Genomic DNA, 18422 nt, shown 5'->3' on the forward strand with positions numbered 1-18422 from the left:
GTATAGCCACGCCTAAAATACATACACATGACATACATACATACGGCAAATAACGTGCGTACAAAACTTTGAGTTAAAACTCCTGGTTCTTGATGAATCGCTCAAACATCGCATAGGCTTGGACTGGCCTATATTGAGGAACCATGTGACCGGCACCAGAAACGGTGAGAAACGTGAATCCATTCTCATTGTACGTCGTCACATAGCCGGCGACCTGCTCGTCGACGAGCCAAGGTCTCCACGGCTCCTTGACAGAAAAACCGAGGCTCGACGTCCACTCTTCATTGTCCGTATAGGGAACGCAGGCGTCGACGTTTCCATTGTATATCAAAGTGCGATAGGTTCGAATCAGAGTCGGATAGAAGGTGAGCACGGAGTCGATCGTTCGCTCGTACCCAAACATCTTACACATTTTCCACTTTCCAATATCAGCTTCGGGCATCATGTGAAGCGCCTTTCTCACTTCCTCGTTATTGAGATAGACGGTCGCGACGCCGGCGTCGATGCAATCGGTCAAGCCGACTCGCTTCACGACGTCGTCGTCGCGAAGCAGCACGGGAAAGACGCGATTCTCGTCGTCGAAATTATTAACGCACGGCGCGTAGATATCGTAAATATTGATTGAGCCGGCTCGACTCACGGCCGACTGCAATTCCTCGCGACACGTGAACGCCGTCCCGTTGTAATGGGGTCCGCACGCCTGGAGCAGTTTCACGTTCACTTCCTCGCTGATCAATCCGTGACCGTACATGAAGGGAATTCGATAGGGATTGCCGTCGGCGCACACGCCCACCTTGTTGCCCGTGCATCCATTGCCGACGAGGAATCCCTTCAAGTTGATTCGCATCGACGGGGATTTCTCGTTTTGAATTCGAATTGCGTCGACGAGCATGGGGATATAGATTCCGGCGTACGATTCGCCGCTGATGTAGAAATCTCGATTGCCGCCGTATTCCGGATAGGCGGCAAAGAAGGCGTCGAGAAAGCGAAGATTTTCTTCCGCCGTTCTCGTGTCGTTTGTCGCGAGATCGCTCTCGCCTTTTGTCGAGTACGAATATCCGACGCCGACGGGCGACTCGAGGAAAATCATGTTGGCCATTTTGCACCACGTGTTCGGATTTCGTACGAGCTTGGGATTGGGGATGGACGGATCGTTGCTCTCAAAGTGCAACGGGCCCTAGAGAAAAACAAACCTTGACTCTCTCTCTAATAATACTTGCAACTTCGTAAAAACTAATTGAGTTAGAAAAATTGAAAGAAACCTTTAGAAAATCGAAAGAGGTAATTATAAAAACGAAAGGTTCTGATCCACTTTCGAGCAAACGACTCCGAAATTTATTCAAATTAATTAAAAGAGACTTTGTACCAACAGAGGGATTAATTAGATAAGTAAATAGTTTGGAAGGGAAGTGGTTGGTACTCAAGCATCCCCCCCGAAAGGAAATTGAAAGCTCCACTCCCACCAGTATATGTAGTCCGTGGCGGTTTTTTGCTCACCTGTTCGTAGAAATAACCGTCGAGGGAACTGCACCCGGGCCCGCCATTGAGCCAGAGAACGAGCGGATCGGTCGACGGACTGCCTTCGCTTTCGACGAACCAGTAGTGAAGAAAGCGAGATTTTTCTTCGTTGACGGGAAGATAGCCGCTGTATTGGCGACTCGGCAAAGCGCCTTCCCAGCCAGGAAGCGACGTGATTTCGTCTTCTTCAATGGCGGCGCTCACGAGGAGAGCGTTCGTGACGAGGAGAGCGAGGGAGAGCATTTCTGGTCTCACAGTCGCAGAGGAAATTGAATGAAATGACTCACGTCATGTGAAAGTCATGAGAGGCATGGAACACGTGATCAAAATATCCCGGAGGCTCCGATGGAGCACGGAGATTGCTTCTCGTTGCTGCTACCGTCTCTTCGAACGGCGCAGGATCAAGTGGAGCTGTGGAAAGTGACTGAAGTTGAGTCGGAAGGCTTGATCGAATTGCTGTGTGCTGCCTGCGATCGCCTGCGCGCCGTTCTGAACGCAAACGATCAAACTTGGGGAGCATTGGCGGGATTTCCCGATCTGCCTCGACTTGTGGCGAATAAGCAGAGAAAATCAATTGAGACGCTGATGAAGGGCCTACGGCACAGCATGTCAGTCGTCCTTACATTGTATCTCAATGCATCTACTCACTGTGACTCAGGGAAACTTTTCAGTGCGTTCGAGACGAAATTTTGCAGCAGTACAAACGCTCTTTATCCATTGTGTTTGACGATCTTTCTGGTGAGCTTGAAATTTGGAATCCCTTGCACGCTGATGATGTTTTCAGGTCAACTGAGTAAAGACGAAATTATGACGTCGACGCCTTTTCGACCTTCGATTCATTGTGTGCTTCAGCTTCTTTCGGAACTGAACGAACATCTGTCTTCTGAATATCCAAGAACGATTAATTAATTAATTAAATGATTTTTGCAAGCATTGTCCTTAGCCTTGATTTCACGGCGGAAAGGAAACGTCTTCTTTTGTCTGCTTTCGTTTATGAAGACAGCAGCAGTACACTTCGAGAGGAGTGGAACAGCACTAGACTACAAGAGAAGATAAAAGGTGGTAATTAATAAATTAATTGATCAATTAATTAATGCTGTCTTTTTTTCCAAGCTGCTGTTCAACTGATGAGATTTTCTACAAGCTTAGAAACGCGGTAGATCCTACGAATAAAGGCGTTTATTTTCGTAGTCTGTAGTTGTGCATTTTTCATTGGTCAGAACAATTTTGCTCGCTTTGCAGCCAACTCATTAACCTAGATTTTTAGTATCAAAATACATTGAAGAGATGCGCTCTAAATTGAAATTCGTACCGTGCCGTATTCGTAGTAGTGAGGAGCCAATTCGTAGAGCCACTCCGGCTCAATCTAAAATGACGACTATTACAGTTAGTGCCTCAGGCCGCTTGTCTCTTCTCACCACTGTTATGTCTCTCATAAAATCCTTTGAAGTCTGAACGACTTCGTGAAAGACAACCCTGACAAAAAAGGATAGTCAACTGGCTGGCTAGTCGTACAGGTTACAGTACCAGCGTGGCGCTTTTTCGGTATATAAAACAGACGACGGATGGATATCTAGTGGATGATCATCGCGAATTGTCCTGAAGGGAAAAACATCTAATAAATTAGCTCCTTTCGTTCTTCCATTTACCGGTACGTTCCACTTGCATGTAGACGAGCCGCATTGGCAAAAAATCCGGCAACGATGCATCTCTGAATAGGCTCAGCGTCCTCTACATTACGACATGGTACAGAGTGCAAAGGCATGCTCTTTCTTGGTTACCATCCGTGGCGCACATTCTCACTTTGAAGCGTTTTAATGTTCGTTTAAGCTGTTCCCTTATATCAACAGCGCGTAATAAAGCTAGAAGAGAGAAATTCTCCGATGCTGCAATACACAATCAAGAACAATACCTCTGTAATTGAGAAAGTTGTCGTGGCAAAAACGGGTACTTTTTTGATGTTGCAGAAAAGCGTTGTAGACGTTCAACAACGTCATGTGATCACCTTCGTGGACGGAGAACTTAACTTTAGCCCGATCCTAATAAAGAAGATACTAAAAATAAACTTTTGTCAGTAATTATTTTCGTACTGCGGCTTTCTTTTTATCAAACGGTGTTAGGAAGACGTTGTCGATCTGAAGCATTGCTGCTATTGTCAATATTTCCTCCGAACAACCGAAATCTCCTTGATGCAAAGCATCAGCCCCCGCTATCATTTCACGTCTACTCATTATTTCGTACCGGAAACAAGAAGCATTTTCGCAAACATGGGATGGAGGGGAAATTCAGACATTTGAAGACCGAGTGGATTAGTTAGGTTGCCAGCGTCATCAAGAGCTAATTCACAAAGTCAAGAATGTGCACATGTTTTCTTGACGTCGCGTACCTCCTAAGGCGTAGAGCAAATCCAAGGCTCGGATCATTGATTTAGCTGGAGGTGGCTAAAAACACACAAAAAAAAGGGCTATAATATACGCAGGTGGGCAAAAGATGCGCGTACGGAAAGGAAGTTGAATCTCAGGACGTTGTCGATGCCGAGAGATTTAAGTTGAAGGACTACGGTAGCAAGATTGCTCCTACGCGTGGTGAAGACCCCTCTCTTTAACTCGTAAACAATTACGGAACTCGATAACGCTACCTTTGCATTTCAGGAACTGGGGCTTGAGGCAACTTCTTAAAATCTTTCTCTATATTAATTAAAAGGGTACACGGTACGGTGAGCGATCCTACCCTCTATATAATAGAAAAAAAGCGCTTTACCTGTATAAAGTCTAAAGGCTTTGCCTATCAGAAAATGAACATACCATCATCCCAAGAATTAATTGATCGTCCTGTTGCTTTACCTGAGCGAACTCTACCCGCTCTGCCTGCTCTCTGCTCAGCGGATGACTTGGCAACAGGAGTGACTACGAGTGCCTCTAAATAAACAATTTTCCAATCACAGCTTTATTCATCTGTGGTGTCGGATATACCTAAACCATTCTCCGGATTATACGCTCGTATCTTGACAAAACCACAGTCAATTACTAATAGAATGGTGACAGTAACGGTCCAAGATATTATAAAACATCATAAAGTAGTACCGTAAACGATTCCATTTATTGTAATAGATGCTTCAGCTATATTTGTTGCTACCACAACCTGAACAGAAATGTAGACTCTCCTGCCTTCGAATTGCTAGTAAAATGCTTTCCAAACCTTCCTAGTGTCAGAAGGCGTTCTTCCAAATACTCTCATCTGCCGATGTGTGCGGATGTGTGCACATAAGAGGAGCACGTCAAAAAAAACAGTCATCTCACCTGCTCCGTCGCCGGCAATCCACCGTACATAGGCAAAGGCAGCAGTTTCGATGATTTGGACGGAAGATGCTTGGAAAGATCTCTAATGCAAAAACGTCAGAGGAAAATGACTAGCACACACTTGCAGGTATAAGCTTGCCTTATTCTTGAGACTACCCTTTGCACTTCATCCTGAATCAGTAAAGAATTAAAACCAAGCGTTGCGCTACGATATTAGGTCCCCTTGCCTGGCCAGTTACAAAAGCTAGCACATCACCAGGACTTTCCTCTTGATGAATAGCCCATATGGTAGTAACTATTGCCTTGACATAGTCAGGCGTAGGACTAAAAGTCAACGTATATAATTTTCTTTACGTTGCTTTTTTCCTCTACCAGTAGGTGTAATACACATTGACTGGAAACATTCTTCCTTCGACGGTCAATATTGACGCCGTATCTTGGCTATGTGAGGAGAAGAAATTGACGTCAGCGCTCTGTGTAGCGCTAATTCAAAATACTTGCCTTCGATCAGACGTCGTATTTAGATTGAAAAAGTCCCGAAACATCTGAAACAGAGACAGAGATGCATCAGAGAAATGTAGAAGCACGCAAAATTGAATCTACTTCGGCATCCAAAGTTGCACTGGAAACAATCAGCCTAAGATCCTTACGCTTCTTCAGTATCTAAGAAACCGAGATGCCAGTGAAGAAATTGCACCAGTTCCTCCAACGCACCTTTTTCAGCAGACCGGTTATGATATCAGTGTAGAGAGATCTCTCGTGAGCTTCATCCAGCATGATCACGCTAAACGAAATAATAAAGATCGAGTCTTCAAAGGTAAGGCCGAGTGTACCTGTATTTATTGAGCAACGGATCGGCCATCATCTCTCTAACAAGGAGTCCGTCCGTCATGAACTAAAATAAGAAATTAGTTCTGATCTCTCGTCTCCTATATATAAACAATAATAACCTTGACTTTTGTTAGCCTGGGGTCTGATACGTCATCAAATCGTATCGTGTACCCAACCTACGTAGATAGCACATAATAATGATTCTCTTAGTTCTGCATTGACGTTCTATGCCTCTTGTCCAAGCATGGAGCCCATCTCCTCAGCAACTCGCCCAGCAACCTAAGCCACACAACGTTGATATGAGACACACGTCTACCAGTGCATACTATTATACCGTTGTCGTTGCCACTCGTCGTGGCTGGGTCACCCCAATAAGCTTTCCCCCGCCGGCCCAGCCATTCTCATATAGATATTGTGGAATCTGCGTGGGCAACGAACCGCTCAATGCACATCTCCCCTGTGTATCTATTTCTACCTGTGTGCTCTTTCCACAGCCCGTTTCTCCGACAATGACAACCGTCTGATATTTTTCCACCAAATATAGGATATGATTCTTGTGCTGGAGGCGAGACGTCGCGTTGAGTCCGCTTAGGTTCGTTATTAGGGGTTTACCTTGTACACTGGAAGGCGCTGTCGTTGCTGCTGGATGGAGAGAGACAGATGGGGATTGTAGGCCATTGCGTCCGAATAGCTTTCTTCGTTGTGGGACCGCTCCATTTTGAGTTTCGCTTCGGGAGCTTCCGCTCCTAACGCGAGCGAGCGAGCGAGCGAGAAGTAAAGCACAAAGGAGAAGGCCTGAGAAACGAACCTGGTTTCCAGAATTTGGGCGAGAAAGCCATTTGCTGCAAACGAAATGCCAAGCATGCGTAGACGTCTTTTACAGATCAATACAGTATATTTTTATCCGCCATATCCCGAATTTTGCTTGAACATTACTTCTGTAGATCTTGCAAAAATAAATTCAATCGACTATTCAGCTCTGCACAGAATTCTTTGCAAAAGCGTTCCTCAAAATGTGGCTCTGCGTTACCTGAACTGATTCCATAGTCCTCGGAATGCGTTAGAACTTCTGAAAACAACTTCACAAGTCTAGGAAGTTGTTCAACGACCTTGAAAGGAGAATACTAGATGATCCTTAGTAACAAAGCAATCTGCATTTACCTGGTGATTTCCTTGTTGTAGTAGATCTACTATGCAACCATAAACAGTTTCGTTTTCGGTAAAGTCTTCTTTCAGCGGCAATCTCTCAATAACAACGGGAAGAACCTAAAATGTAAAAAACGCTAAAACATTGGCGCCAGCTTGGCTCTCGTCTCTTACATGAGCTAGAGGGACTGCTTCTGGGTGAGCACTAATCATTCTGCAGACTGCAGCGCAAACGTTGTCGACTATGTGATTCTTCTGCTGTTGAATCTGTAGCACTGAGAACAGCTCTTGCAAAATAGTTTGATAGTGACTAAAAAATAAATACTCATGATATGCAATCGCTCTCGACAATTCTCTCACATAACCACTTCCAGTCCACCTTGAGATGCTAGAACTCCAATTCCGTAGACAGCATTTCCTCGCACCTCCTCTTCGGAGTCTTTTAGTCCTGCACTCAGAACGGGTAAAAGATGTTTCACAAAGGAACTGACAGCAGATTCCATTGCAAAGAGAATCTACAATATGTATTATTAAGATGACTTTAGTTCGAAAAGTGAACGCGTTGCACCTCTCCAATCGTTCCAAAAGCAAAAGACCTCTCGGCAACAGAGCAATTTCTCTTTTACCGCAAATGGAAGAATAGCAAACCACAGCATCTCTCACTATTACGACATACGCTTTTTGCTAGAAGCAATGGAAGAAAGCCGGCGAAATAGGGAGCGAAGGACGGTCCACCCAATGCCGATGCCAGAGGAGGCAAAACATCTCCGGCAAGTTCGATAAGCACTCCATCCATTTCGGCCTGGATACAGTCCTACCAATCCAACGCGATATGACACGTTATAATTTCTATGCACCTGATCTTCTTCTTCTGCCTCGCCGTCATCAGAGCCTTCGTCTTGACAGGTTGCCTACACACGTAAAAATGCCATACGATTTTTCCTTCTCCAGATTCTCTTGCCTTGGATTCGAATACTCTTCTGACAATGATCACAATGCTATCTAATCTTCCTTCTCCGGTTAGTAGCAGAGAGCCGACAGTTTTCAGCAGAGTAGCGAGTGATTCTAGAGCTACAATGACGAGACTGCGATCTCCTTCGCCAGCAATTGTTTTCGTTAGGCAGCTCAAGGTAAGTTCAAGCAAACCTTGCAGCTCTAAATGATGAAAACGTGTTCTGTGGGAAACACCTTGTCTAGGAAATTTTTTTGCCTGAAAAATCGGTCGCTCCCGCTTGTCTTAGAGCTTTGCAAAACATGCAGCAGAAAGAGACGATGCACGCGTGCGACGCTTTTCGTACGTTCACAACGGGATACTGCGCAATAAGAGAGCTATTTGTTTGCGCACCAATCATCTCGAAATTCTTGTCTCTACCTTGGTAAGCTCGTACACCTCGCCGAAAGCCTCGTCAAGATAACGCACGAAGTCAGCCCTGCAGAGGAAAAGTCTGCTGATTAGACAATCATCTTCCGCTGGCTCGTACCCAATGTTAGTCGCTAATTCTGCCAAAGCATTGCACGTATCTTCCTTTTCTTCGACGTAGGCGTTCTCAATACTATGACTATGTGCAAGTAATTCTTAGCTGAAAAGCGGGTGATAAGAGTTTATCTAAGCCATGCATACCCAACGACGTCTTGGCCGCCGCCGCGGCCGCCGCTTTGTTCATCCTCGTCATCGTCGAGACTAAAACCGAGACTGCCACTAGTATCGTCGTAGCGAGTCTAAAGAAATAAACGCGACGTAGCAGTGTTTTTACGAGTCTGCACTCTGAACGGTCGCGTACAACGATCCCTTCAGTGGATTTCAGCGAATTGACCATCATTTTTACGAGGCTTGGTAAATGTTGAACGAGTCCATGAGGGTATACGACGGATATAGAAGCCAGGAGCCCATATCTACACAGAAAGATAAGAAGTAAAGTAGCCTTTGAAAATTCTAGAAAGAAAACGTACGCGCAACGCCTTAGGTCGGGATCGTCAACTCTGTCCAAAAGAACCTAAGAAATTCAAAAGAAGTACATAAGACCCTCTGTGGTAGAGATGCCCGTCAATTGTACCAAGCAGAGTTGGACGCACTCCTCGGCGAGAGGAAGGAAAGTCTCGATTCCGATGGTTCTTGCGAGAACACCGAGAGTATCTGGACGTAATCTATTGAGCTCACCAGTTTCGACTTTTCAAATTTCTACCTAAAGCCTGCATTTGCAGTATCTGTGTCGACGCTTCTGTTACAGGAGAGCGCAAATAAACCTAAATTCAGCAAGTAATCAAATACCTTCCGTCACTCTTTATGAATACCTTGAGGTATTCTATGACTTTAGGAAAGTAGAACTGCAACTTTTCTTTAACAGCATTTGCTATGCAAAAAAATGCGTCCACTTATATATTTGACATAAGTGTACGGTAGTGGAGAGCTCGCCTGTTGCTCCTATAGCACTAATAGCCAGCTCGCGCTCTTGAACGATCTAAAGATGACCATACCACGAGGCAGTCTTAGTACGTAAGCGAAGACGGCACCGTCGCATTTTCTAATGCACCAAACAATTTTCCCATCAGTTGTGGAAGATAAGGAACTAATTTTTCATCTGCAGAAAAACAGCTGTAGTCGCCCCAAAAAAAAACGGATCGTCAGGTTTACCTAGATTTTCGCAGAACATTTCTAAAGCGTAGTACGCCTTCGTCAATCCAACGCGGTCGTCTTCGGAACAGCCAGAATATTCCCTAACGCGGTCCAGTAGAAGTGGAAGAATGGTATCAGAATAGCTCGAAACTTCTGGCTAAGAAACGCAAACAAGTTTCAGTTTCGAAAAATGTCCCGGTTTGTCTTGCATGAAATTGCAGGTGTAACAGTAAAATATAAAGCAGAGTGCAACGTGAAGAAAAAAAGAGAAGGGTACTTGATGGTGATGATGATGAATGTTATCATCGATGATCAAGTATTATTCTCTTCCTCAATCACACAGAATAATTACAAGGGACTGGCCAACTGTTCTCTAGTGTAATAAATTACAGAAAAATTACAAGGGACTGGCCAACTGTTCTCTCCTGTAATAAATTACAGAAAAATTACAAGGGACTGGCCAAATGTTCTCTCCTGTAATAAATTACAGTGAAATTACAAGGGGCTGGCCAACTGTTCTCTCCTGTAATAAATTACAGGAAAATTAAAAGGGACTGGCCAACTGTTCTCTCCTGTAATAAATAACAGGAAAATTACAAGGGACTGGCCAACTGTTCTCTCCTGTAATAAATTACAGTGAAATTACAAGGGACTGGCCAACTGTTCTCTCCTGTAATAAATTACAGAAAAATTACAAGGGACTGGCCAACTCTTCTCTCCTGTAATAAATTACAGAAAAATTACAAGGGACTGGCCAACTCTTCTCTCCTGTAATAAATTACAGAAAAATCACAAGGGACTGGCCAACTGTTCTCTAGTGTAATAAATTACATTAAATTACAAGGGAGTGGCCAACTGTTCTTTCCTGTAATAAATTACAGTCAAATTACAACGGACTGGCCAATTGTTCTTTCCTGTAATAAATTACAGAAAAATTACAAGGGACTGGCCAACTGTTCTTTCCTGTAATACATTACAGGAAAATTACAAGAGACTGGCCAATTGTTCTCTAGTGTAAAAAATTACAAGGGACTGGCCAACTGTTCTCTCCTGTAATAAATTACAGGAAAATTACAAGAGACTGGCCAACTGTTCTCTAGAGTAATAAATTACAGAAAAACTACAAGGGACTGGCCAACTGTTCTCTCGTGTAATAAATTACAGAAAAATTACAAGGGACTGGCCAACTGTTCTTTCCTGTAATAAATTACAGGAAAATTACAAGAGACTGGCCAAATGTTCTCTAGTGTAATAAATTACAGAAAAATTACAAGGGACTGGCCAACTGTTCTCTCCTGTAATAAATTACAGGAAAATTACAAGAGACTGGCCAACTGTTCTCTAGTGTAATAAATTACAGAAAAATTACAAGGGACTGGCCAACTGTTCTTTCCTGTAATACATTACAGGTAAATTACAAGAGACTGGCCAACTGTTCTCTAGTGTAAAAAATTACAAGGGATTGGCACACTGTTCTCTCATTTAATAAATTACAGGAAAATTACAAGAGACTGGCCAACTGTTCTCTCCTGTAATAAATTACAGAAAAATTACAAGGGACTGGCCAACTGTTCTCTCCTGTAATAAATTACAGCCAAATTACAAGGGAGTGGCCAACTGTTCTCTCCTGTAATAAATTACAGTCAAATTACAAGGGACTGGCCAACTGTTCTCTCCTGTAATAAATTACAGTGAAATTACAAGGGACTGGCCAACTGTTCTCTCCTGTAATAAATTACAGGAAAATTACAAGAGACTGGCCAACTGTTCTCTAGTGTAATAAATTACAGAAAAATTACAAGGGACTGGCCAACTGTTCTTTCCTGTAATAAATTACAGGAAAATTACAAGAGACTGGCCAACTGTTCTCTAGTGTAATAAATTACAGAAATATTACAAGGGACTGGCCAACTGTTCTCTCCTGTAATAAATTACAGGAAAATTACAAGAGACTGGCCAACTGTTCTCTAGTGTAATAAATTACAGAAAAATTACAAGGGACTGGCCAACTGTTCTTTCCTGTAATAAATTACAGAAAAATTACAAAGGACTGGCCAACTGTTCTCTAGTGTAATAAATTACAGAAAAATTACAAGGGACTGGCCAACTCTTCTCTCCTGTAATAAATTACAGAAAAATTACAAGGGACTGGCCAACTGTTCTCTCCTGTTATAAATTACAGTCAAATTACAAGGGACTGGCCAACTGTTCTCTCCTGTAATAAATTACAGGAAAATTACAAGAGACTGGCCAACTGTTCTCTAGTGTAATAAATTACAGTGAAATTACAAGGGGCTGGCCAACTGTTCTCTCCTGTAATAAATTACAGAAAAATTACAAGGGACTGGCCAACTGTTCTCTCCTGTAATAAATTACAGAAAAATTACAAGGGACTGGCCCAACTCTTCTCTCCTGTAATAAATTACAGAAAAATCACAAGGGACTGGCCAACTCTTCTCTCCTGTAATAAATTACAGAAAAATTACAAGGGACTGGCCAACTGTTCTCTCCTGTTATAAATTACAGTCAAATTACAAGGGACTGGCCAACTGTTCTCTCCTGTAATAAATTACAGGAAAATTACAAGAGACTGGCCAACTGTTCTCTAGTGTAATAAATTACAGTGAAATTACAAGGGGCTGACCAACTGTTCTCTCCTGTAATAATTTACAGTGAAATTACAAGGGGCTGGCCAACTGTTCTCTAGTGTAATAAATTACAGTGAAATTACAAGGGACTGGCCAACTGTTCTCTCCTGTAATAAATTACAGAAAAATTACAAGGGACTGGCCAACTCTTTTCTCCTGTAATGTAATAGTTAGGGCCGGTCTCGCTCTTTTCAAAAATGTCACAGACGTTTGGAACTATACCTTTCAGTTCTTATGCGCTTATCGTTTGCAGCATTGGGTTCTTTCTAGGGCATGGGCGAAGTGGCGGCAACTGAAATGATGTATATGGCAGAGATTTTTGTGTCTGTCGAGGGCTTGGTTGGTTAGGTACTTCAGGTTGCTCAAAAATTCTATCATGGGCGATGCCGGCGCGTTCATTTCTGCAGCAGCAGAGGCTATGATAAGCAGTACAGCATGCGTGACTAGCTTACTCTGAATGAGCGGCAAATGAGGCGCGTGGTATTTTGACTACGGTGGAGAGGCGCTTCGCTTATTTTGACTGGTACCATGGTGAGTGTTTAGGCGACTCACCACGCTCCCACGAGAAATGGTGGTGGTAATCGATCTCAAAATTGATACCGTCACGCCTCCCTACCACGTCTAGACAAAATACCGCACGCACCTCATTCACATCGCTCATTTCAGCGAGTCACAATGCTGAGCTCCTTAGCGTCGCTTCAACTGCTGCAGCGACGGACACAACGCCATCTCGCCCGTATAGAATTAAATGATGAAGAGCGATCAGTACCTAACCAAGCCCGACAGACACGGGCACATATCCCTTACATATTTCTTATGTCAGTTTTCACCACTTTGCCCAAGCTCCGGAACAACAAACTGAACGCCGCAAACGGTAAGTGCACATCGGCACGACCTTGAAAAAACCGAAAGGTAAGCGCATTGTCACAACGGGTGTACCGAAAAACATGACACCATCCGTTCTGACCGCAGCATTCCAAACTTCTGTGACGTCACATCCTGTTTCACGAAAAGACCCAAATTTCTCCGAAACGAAAAGAGAAGGACCTTAACAAATACCCAGGTGCACAACTACAATGTATCGGACACCTGAGGGACCCAGTCGCGAGAGCCTACTACCCACCACTTTTCCGGTACGCCCGTTAGTAATTTTTTACATCCCGAAAACTATGTCTCGGTACTCAGGTACCGAGACAAAAAATAAGAAGATCCAAAGCACTACTAAAGCCTACCTGCAGATGTTCGGAAAATTGACCTAAAGCGAACATTGCCGCATTTCGTACCACTCGTTCGCCGTCGCGAACGCACGTACACGCGGTTGATACAAAATCTTCCAGACAACTATCGAGCACGAATAAAAAATAGCCAGCCCCACACAGAAGAGGAAAGAAAGTCTCACTTGCGTCTTATGAAATCCCGGCATCCTTCGGCGAGAACAGCCAATGCTATTAGAGCCGCTTTACGCTGATAGGGATTGGTACTGTCCAAAGCTGGTAACGCTAGTCTCGTCTGAAGAATCACGCTCTATCTATCACGATCTGAGCGTTGTCTCTTATGCTCACAGTAATCGCAATTAGTCGTTCTGGCGGCAAATGTAGAGCCATAACGTCTAGGATCTGAATAGCGTGTGTATTGTTTAGAATCGTTAGGGGGTACGAGAGAACGTTTGACCTGAGACGCAAACGATGACGGTAATCCCGAGTCTGTGTCGTCCCCCGTCTCTTCTTCGTTCTCCTCGTCGACAGGCGACGACGCCATGATAGGAAATATGACGTCAATAATTTTAGTGACGAGCTTCTGCTTTAGGATAGACTAGAAATATGTATTCGTAAGTGTAAAAGACGCAGATAACCCGCGGGATTAGCCGTACTTTTTTCTTTACGGTAATAAGCCAACTGATAAACGACAGCGCCTTGACTCGAACCGCATTAGAAAGCGCACTCGATGCACCCGCCTACAGTAGAGTGAAGAGAAAACTCAAACAGATCTATCTCGAATATCGATCGCTCTAGCCTCTAAGCAGAAGTCGAGCAGGCTTTTGAGATGGGGAACAACAATCGATACTTCGCATTCAACGAGTTCGTCAAACACTTCCATAGCTTCGATGGCTTGATCCTAGTCAGTGGAATGTTTTGCTAATTGAAATACAAATTGCAATGTCTGCTTCACCTCGTTGTAATGGAGCAAATTTCGAATCACTTGGAGAATGTTTGGAATGAGGGGTTGAAATAAGGGCTGGGGGAAAATAGACGCGACTGAACGTGGGACACTAGATATGTTCGGCTGGCATTTTTTTCCTTACGAGATGATCATCACCGAGGAATTCCACCAAATGAGTCAGACATCTTATTCAGTAGACTCTCGTACGCAATATTAAAAAGCTAGTGCCTTTTACTTACCTTATCGCATAGAAGGGAATCGTTTGGTTGCGTCCGTCTGTGAGAGAAGTAGCAAGAAGTTGAAATACGGACTGATAATGAGGCCGCAGCTGAAAAAGAAAAATATTAATACAATGGAACTGACTATAACCACAATTCTATTCGCACTTGTTCGCCGGCAGCTTCAATCACCAAAGCAAGCAGATACAATCCCATCTACAGCAGCGCTATAGTGACCCAGTAGTAAGTAGATAACCAACCGGTTTACCTCTCTTTGAGGTGGATCGGCCGATTGACAGGATTGAGTTAGAAACTGAAACAATTCAGCCCATCCCACAGAGCTAGACAACTCGTACTCCACTATGACGCCAATCTGATGAACAAATAATACTTCAGTAGCAACAAAAAGGAGATAAATCGCTCACAATTTGAGCAACAGCATGACGGACGATAGTCCTATAAAAAGTATCCCATGAAGAACAGACTAGAGTTATACAGTGACCCTGTTTGTCATACTCCTGCTCCCTATTGATTGTTTCCAGTATCATTTGTCTGAGGCTACATATCAAGACAAAGTCGGTCCTCAATGCAATTCTAATGAAAAATATGCAGACCGATGTCGATCTGTAGGAGAATAACGATGCCAGTGCTTTCGAAGGCGTTGGCGCAAGAGAATGGCCGACAGTTGGCGAATCTGCAAAATATTCGTGCTGGAAAGGCAAGACGAGCTCTCGAGAGAGCCACCTGAAGTGACGACGAGCCGTGAAGGACGTCGAAAAGGCTGGGAACGAAGTTGGGATCCTTCACAACGCCTCGCAGGCGTTCTGTCGTCTGCGAGACGAGAGATCGCCGTTTTTATTTTCTAACTATTTTTAGCGACCTACTTCTCGAATAATTTCGCTGTCATTGACGAGCAATCTTGATAGAGTGAACTCCAACGAAGCCGAATCCATTGCCGACTTTAGCGTGCGCGGCGTTGCAGAAAATTAAATAGATTTACACACGTGTACGCCTGTCAATGTTTCATCGACGTTAGAAAACGAGTTCAAAACGTTTTACATAAAATAGCTGTCACAGTCAAAATTCTTCTGTCCTATATGCACTATTTTCAGTAATGGAGGCTTGTTCTGTACCTGTGAGACCCAACTTGTCGTCACTCGTTGTATCAACATTGACATTCTTAATTGTAGTCGGTGTATCTGCCTCGATTTCCGACGAAGCGTCAACAAATTCTTCCTCTTCTTCTTCTTCTTGTTCCTCCGAATTTTCATTTTCTACGCATTGCATTTGAAAAAAATAAGATGTTTTCTCTGTATGATATACTGTACCTTGACTAATGTAGCCAATAACTGACGTTGCCGTTTGAGCAAACCCCTTCACATCTTGATCCTCGTCCTTGAGCAAACGTCGAAGCGTTGCACACACCTTTTCTGAATCCTGGTCTCCCCGGTCTAAAAGAGCGCTAGAGGCCTTTTCCCCCATCAAAAGGACGGCTCACCAAATGCCATTAGAAGATCCGTAGTCGATTTGGAAACGGCAAGTCGAACGTTAGGTATTTTATCTTTGGCTAAAGCCAATAGGCGAGGCAATAGCTGCCAGCCAAACCGTTCCAGAGAGATGAGCTTCTCAGTCAGTAAATGATGGCACAGACTCACAAACCTGCAAAAACAGAAGTAGTCGTCTCGAGAAATACTATTATTCAAACGATTACGTCTGCCTGTTGACCCATTTGCTACTATCCGCAAATTGATTAATGAGACGATCGATGAATACTTTGATCAGCACGTCAGTGTCCGAATGCCTCAGTCTAGCAAGCACACTGCCAATCTGTCAAAGTAAAAAAATTATATCAGATTCAAAGCGGCGAGCGGCGCTAATGTACCAACCGAATGCATTGCTGCTATTCTGACGTCGCAGACGCGATCTATGGCAAGAGACAGGGTAATAGGAGCGATGTATCTATTGACGTCTTCAGCTCCGCAAAACGAGCAGAGGTTTCCAAGCTGCCTAAAAAAAACAGAGAACAGATCAGTGGCCGCCCCAAGAGAACGAGACATAACTTACTCTGCCAGCGTATGCCTAAATCTCCAATTGTTCTTATTGTCAATCTGCTGAAAGAGATAGACTTGTTTTAGGTATTGTTTTCGATGGCTTTCAGGCAGCATCTAAAAAGTCGATCTTTAATAAAACCAAAAACCAAAAATTACATTTAGCACTAACGAGCAAGAATTCCGAAAGATGGCTCAATACGCCTATGCGTACCTACAAAGCAAATACCCCATATTCGCCGCACGATAGCCACACAAAAAAAACGTTTACTTCATCTACATCCTTTGTAAAACTATCGAAAGCGGGTAGAAGATCGTTGAGAATCGCCTCCGAGTTGACTATCTTTGCGAGTTCGTGCACCGAAAACGCCAACGTTCGACGCACTTTCCACTGCGAAGCAACGTAACTCCAACTCGGCAAAGGAGTCGTACGACGTTGTGTCACCTACCTGCAAACTCGAGTGGAGCGTGGAATAGAGTTTACGTATTCGACCCCAGTGCGGCGCTCCGAGCGTCAAAGCGACGGCCGGAAAAGCGAAGGCGCAGTGCATGGGAAGTTCCAAGTCGAGCGTCTGCACTCTCACCGGATCGACCATGGAAATGTAAAAATCCAGCAATTTACTAGGAACGACGTCCTATAGAAAGATTTTAAGAAGAGGAAAAGAAGAAAAAAAGACGAGACACTGACTTGGGGTGGCGGATCTGGCGCCTCGTCTTCCGACGACGACAATTGGCTGAAATTCCACGTTATGCTCGTCACTTCTTCGGAACTGTCAAAGTCGAGAAGAGACGACGATTTGGCAGTCGAAAAGAAGGAGCCGTCCGGTTCATTTCCATCCGCTACGACGTCATTATTGTCGCTATAATCGGAAACAGCTGGAGGACCGTTGCTTGGGGACTCCAGCGGCTGTTTCGCTTCGCTTTCGTCTTTCGGCTCTCCGATGTCGGGAAGGGGAACTTTCCAGTAGAGAAACGTATCGAAACTGTCCGTTTCTCCGTTACAGCTACGAGGATCATCGCCGCCGCCGCTGCCGTCCGCGTCGTTGCCCGGCGGCGATTTCGTTGCCGACAAGTCGGTTTCGTTGTTCTCCACGGCATTGAAACTGGAACAAGACGTGGAGCGAGTAATGTCCTGAGGAGGCGTATGGAACGTCGAGATGAAAGCCCCTAAGGATTGAAAAGCCGACTTTTGAACCTGAGCAAAGAGACGCTTCAATGATGCATTTCCCCTTGTCGACCAATTTCGATTCTACTCACCCACTTGGAACTGTCATTCAAAAAGCTTACGAACACGGGCGCTAGTTTCGTGGTGCGAACGTCCATAGATGACGACAGCGATACATCGTAGGCGGCCTCAGCACAACCCTAAAGAAGATAGGAAAGAATCGATGAGCCAATGTCATATTTTTATGACGTTACCTTTCTCACTCCCCACACTGCGTCCTTGCACAATACAAAAAAGATTGGCAGCTAGAAAAGAAACAGTAGCCGATGATTTGATCAATTCGCCTCCGGACGCTTACAAACGACTTCTCGCACTCATCTCGATCGACTGCCAGACAGGCAGATCCCATATCAGAAGCGCACATCTACGCATACAGGCATGAAAAAAAGAAACGCACTTCCTATACACACTAGACTTCCACTCGCCTTCCTGACTTCGAAAAACTGAGCCCCACTTAGAATTTGTATCAAGGGCAAAAACGATCGAACAATCACGTCCTGACTGACACGAGGCGTCGTTCTCATAACGACCTTCATTTGGGCATTCTCAAAAGCGTAGAAAAACTTCCCCCACTCTAGCACTCTACCTTTGCCGCTTCCAACTGACTCACGCAACTCTCGGACGAAACCATTCGTTTGAGAACGTCGACGATTCCCTTCTCGACGTCGTCGCCGTCGATGAGACTGTGCTCGAGTAGAGCGGCGAGCGAATTGTG

General features: G+C 44.3%; 5 protein-coding genes and 1 long non-coding RNA gene across 6 annotated transcripts; 2 read left to right on the forward strand and 4 right to left on the reverse strand.

Moving 5' to 3' along the window:
- Window position 1: 1 nt before the first annotated feature.
- Window positions 2-1800, reverse strand: LOC136184780 (uncharacterized). The gene is made up of 2 exons (XM_065971750.1): window positions 1498-1800; window positions 2-1177 (listed from the first exon to the last, which is right to left on the reverse strand). Exons 1-2 carry the CDS (start codon window positions 1759-1761, stop codon window positions 74-76), a joined length of 1368 nt encoding a protein of 455 aa, XP_065827822.1. The 5' UTR covers window positions 1762-1800; the 3' UTR covers window positions 2-73.
- Window positions 1501-2831, forward strand: LOC136184781 (AFG2-interacting ribosome maturation factor-like). Its single transcript, XM_065971751.1, has 5 exons — window positions 1501-2126; window positions 2177-2256; window positions 2303-2405; window positions 2474-2577; window positions 2632-2831. The coding sequence occupies exons 1-5, from the start codon at window positions 1864-1866 to the stop codon at window positions 2676-2678; spliced, it is 597 nt and encodes a 198-aa protein (XP_065827823.1). The 5' UTR covers window positions 1501-1863; the 3' UTR covers window positions 2679-2831.
- On the reverse strand, window positions 2609-15400 carry LOC136184777 (importin-4-like). The gene is made up of 67 exons (XM_065971746.1): window positions 15319-15400; window positions 15179-15265; window positions 15049-15128; window positions 14951-14992; window positions 14860-14890; window positions 14703-14807; window positions 14603-14650; window positions 14456-14544; window positions 14359-14401; window positions 14226-14291; window positions 14070-14171; window positions 13927-14010; window positions 13728-13868; window positions 13619-13672; window positions 13456-13565; window positions 13289-13397; window positions 9427-9565; window positions 9306-9373; window positions 9208-9253; window positions 9087-9145; window positions 8978-9038; window positions 8849-8928; window positions 8745-8788; window positions 8576-8687; window positions 8416-8513; window positions 8276-8353; window positions 8167-8224; window positions 8005-8107; window positions 7756-7949; window positions 7652-7705; window positions 7471-7596; window positions 7363-7413; window positions 7155-7309; window positions 6969-7104; window positions 6810-6914; window positions 6679-6757; window positions 6457-6627; window positions 6261-6394; window positions 6124-6207; window positions 5983-6069; window positions 5880-5927; window positions 5768-5824; window positions 5651-5712; window positions 5532-5601; window positions 5421-5480; window positions 5319-5362; window positions 5190-5258; window positions 5045-5141; window positions 4957-4988; window positions 4818-4899; window positions 4717-4755; window positions 4602-4659; window positions 4491-4544; window positions 4362-4436; window positions 4279-4302; window positions 4157-4205; window positions 4019-4094; window positions 3905-3959; window positions 3760-3855; window positions 3609-3703; window positions 3431-3557; window positions 3300-3380; window positions 3168-3249; window positions 3046-3117; window positions 2937-2994; window positions 2831-2884; window positions 2609-2773 (listed from the first exon to the last, which is right to left on the reverse strand). The coding sequence occupies exons 1-37, from the start codon at window positions 15385-15387 to the stop codon at window positions 6581-6583; spliced, it is 3153 nt and encodes a 1050-aa protein (XP_065827818.1). The 5' UTR covers window positions 15388-15400; the 3' UTR covers window positions 2609-2773; window positions 2831-2884; window positions 2937-2994; window positions 3046-3117; window positions 3168-3249; window positions 3300-3380; window positions 3431-3557; window positions 3609-3703; window positions 3760-3855; window positions 3905-3959; window positions 4019-4094; window positions 4157-4205; window positions 4279-4302; window positions 4362-4436; window positions 4491-4544; window positions 4602-4659; window positions 4717-4755; window positions 4818-4899; window positions 4957-4988; window positions 5045-5141; window positions 5190-5258; window positions 5319-5362; window positions 5421-5480; window positions 5532-5601; window positions 5651-5712; window positions 5768-5824; window positions 5880-5927; window positions 5983-6069; window positions 6124-6207; window positions 6261-6394; window positions 6457-6580.
- LOC136184485 (probable ATP-dependent RNA helicase DHX35) lies at window positions 2735-6326 on the reverse strand. The gene is made up of 26 exons (XM_065971389.1): window positions 6261-6326; window positions 6124-6207; window positions 5983-6069; window positions 5880-5927; window positions 5768-5824; window positions 5651-5712; window positions 5532-5601; window positions 5421-5480; window positions 5319-5362; window positions 5190-5258; window positions 5045-5141; window positions 4957-4988; window positions 4818-4899; window positions 4602-4659; window positions 4491-4544; window positions 4362-4436; window positions 4019-4074; window positions 3905-3959; window positions 3760-3855; window positions 3609-3703; window positions 3470-3557; window positions 3300-3380; window positions 3168-3249; window positions 2937-2994; window positions 2831-2884; window positions 2735-2773 (listed from the first exon to the last, which is right to left on the reverse strand). Exons 1-26 carry the CDS (start codon window positions 6324-6326, stop codon window positions 2735-2737), a joined length of 1749 nt encoding a protein of 582 aa, XP_065827461.1.
- On the forward strand, window positions 12645-13542 carry LOC136184783 (uncharacterized). The gene is made up of 3 exons (XR_010669429.1): window positions 12645-12821; window positions 12880-12968; window positions 13029-13542. It is a non-coding gene; the product is annotated as an uncharacterized lncRNA (long non-coding RNA).
- Window positions 15401-15410: 10 nt separating the features above from the next.
- LOC136184784 (serine/threonine-protein phosphatase 4 regulatory subunit 1-like) lies at window positions 15411-18422 on the reverse strand (the record flags this gene model as incomplete). The annotated part of the gene is given in 15 exon segments (XM_065971753.1): window positions 15411-15708; window positions 15763-15885; window positions 15933-16093; window positions 16146-16261; window positions 16321-16441; window positions 16499-16599; window positions 16655-16696; window positions 16754-16873; window positions 16932-17117; window positions 17171-17677; window positions 17740-17847; window positions 17902-17952; window positions 18006-18071; window positions 18133-18237; window positions 18294-18422. Coding segments are annotated over 15 exon segments (2133 nt in total), but the record flags the coding sequence as incomplete, so codon positions are not given.

Source organism: Oscarella lobularis, chromosome 3 (genome assembly GCF_947507565.1).
Source record: "Oscarella lobularis chromosome 3, ooOscLobu1.1, whole genome shotgun sequence".
Classification (NCBI taxonomy): Eukaryota; Metazoa; Porifera; class Homoscleromorpha; order Homosclerophorida; family Oscarellidae; genus Oscarella; species Oscarella lobularis.

Excerpts from the sequence above, each read along its gene's own strand:
- LOC136184780 (XM_065971750.1), bottom strand. The coding sequence starts at position 1,761 with ATGCTCTCCCTCGCTCTCCTCGTCACGAACGCTCTCCTCGTGAGCGCC. Across the intron at positions 1,178-1,497 it reads ACGGTTATTTCTACGAACAG|GGCCCGTTGCACTTTGAGAG; the intron begins GTGAGCAAAAAA and ends GTTTTTCTCTAG.
- LOC136184781 (XM_065971751.1), top strand. The coding sequence starts at position 1,864 with ATGGAGCACGGAGATTGCTTCTCGTTGCTGCTACCGTCTCTTCGAACG. Across the intron at positions 2,127-2,176 it reads AAGGGCCTACGGCACAGCAT|GGAAACTTTTCAGTGCGTTC; the intron begins GTCAGTCGTCCT and ends ACTGTGACTCAG. Across the intron at positions 2,578-2,631 it reads ACTACAAGAGAAGATAAAAG|CTGCTGTTCAACTGATGAGA; the intron begins GTGGTAATTAAT and ends TTTTTTTCCAAG.
- LOC136184777 (XM_065971746.1), bottom strand. The coding sequence starts at position 15,387 with ATGGATTCGGCTTCGTTGGAGTTCACTCTATCAAGATTGCTCGTCAAT. Across the intron at positions 13,869-13,926 it reads TTATTACCGTAAAGAAAAAA|TCTATCCTAAAGCAGAAGCT; the intron begins GTACGGCTAATC and ends ACATATTTCTAG. Across the intron at positions 9,254-9,305 it reads GTGCATTAGAAAATGCGACG|ATCGTTCAAGAGCGCGAGCT; the intron begins GTGCCGTCTTCG and ends GGTCATCTTTAG.
- LOC136184485 (XM_065971389.1), bottom strand. The coding sequence starts at position 6,326 with ATGGCCTACAATCCCCATCTGTCTCTCTCCATCCAGCAGCAACGACAG. Across the intron at positions 6,070-6,123 it reads GCTGTGGAAAGAGCACACAG|ATTCCACAATATCTATATGA; the intron begins GTAGAAATAGAT and ends TTGCCCACGCAG. Across the intron at positions 3,856-3,904 it reads TTTGCTCTACGCCTTAGGAG|CTCTTGATGACGCTGGCAAC; the intron begins GTACGCGACGTC and ends TTTGTGAATTAG.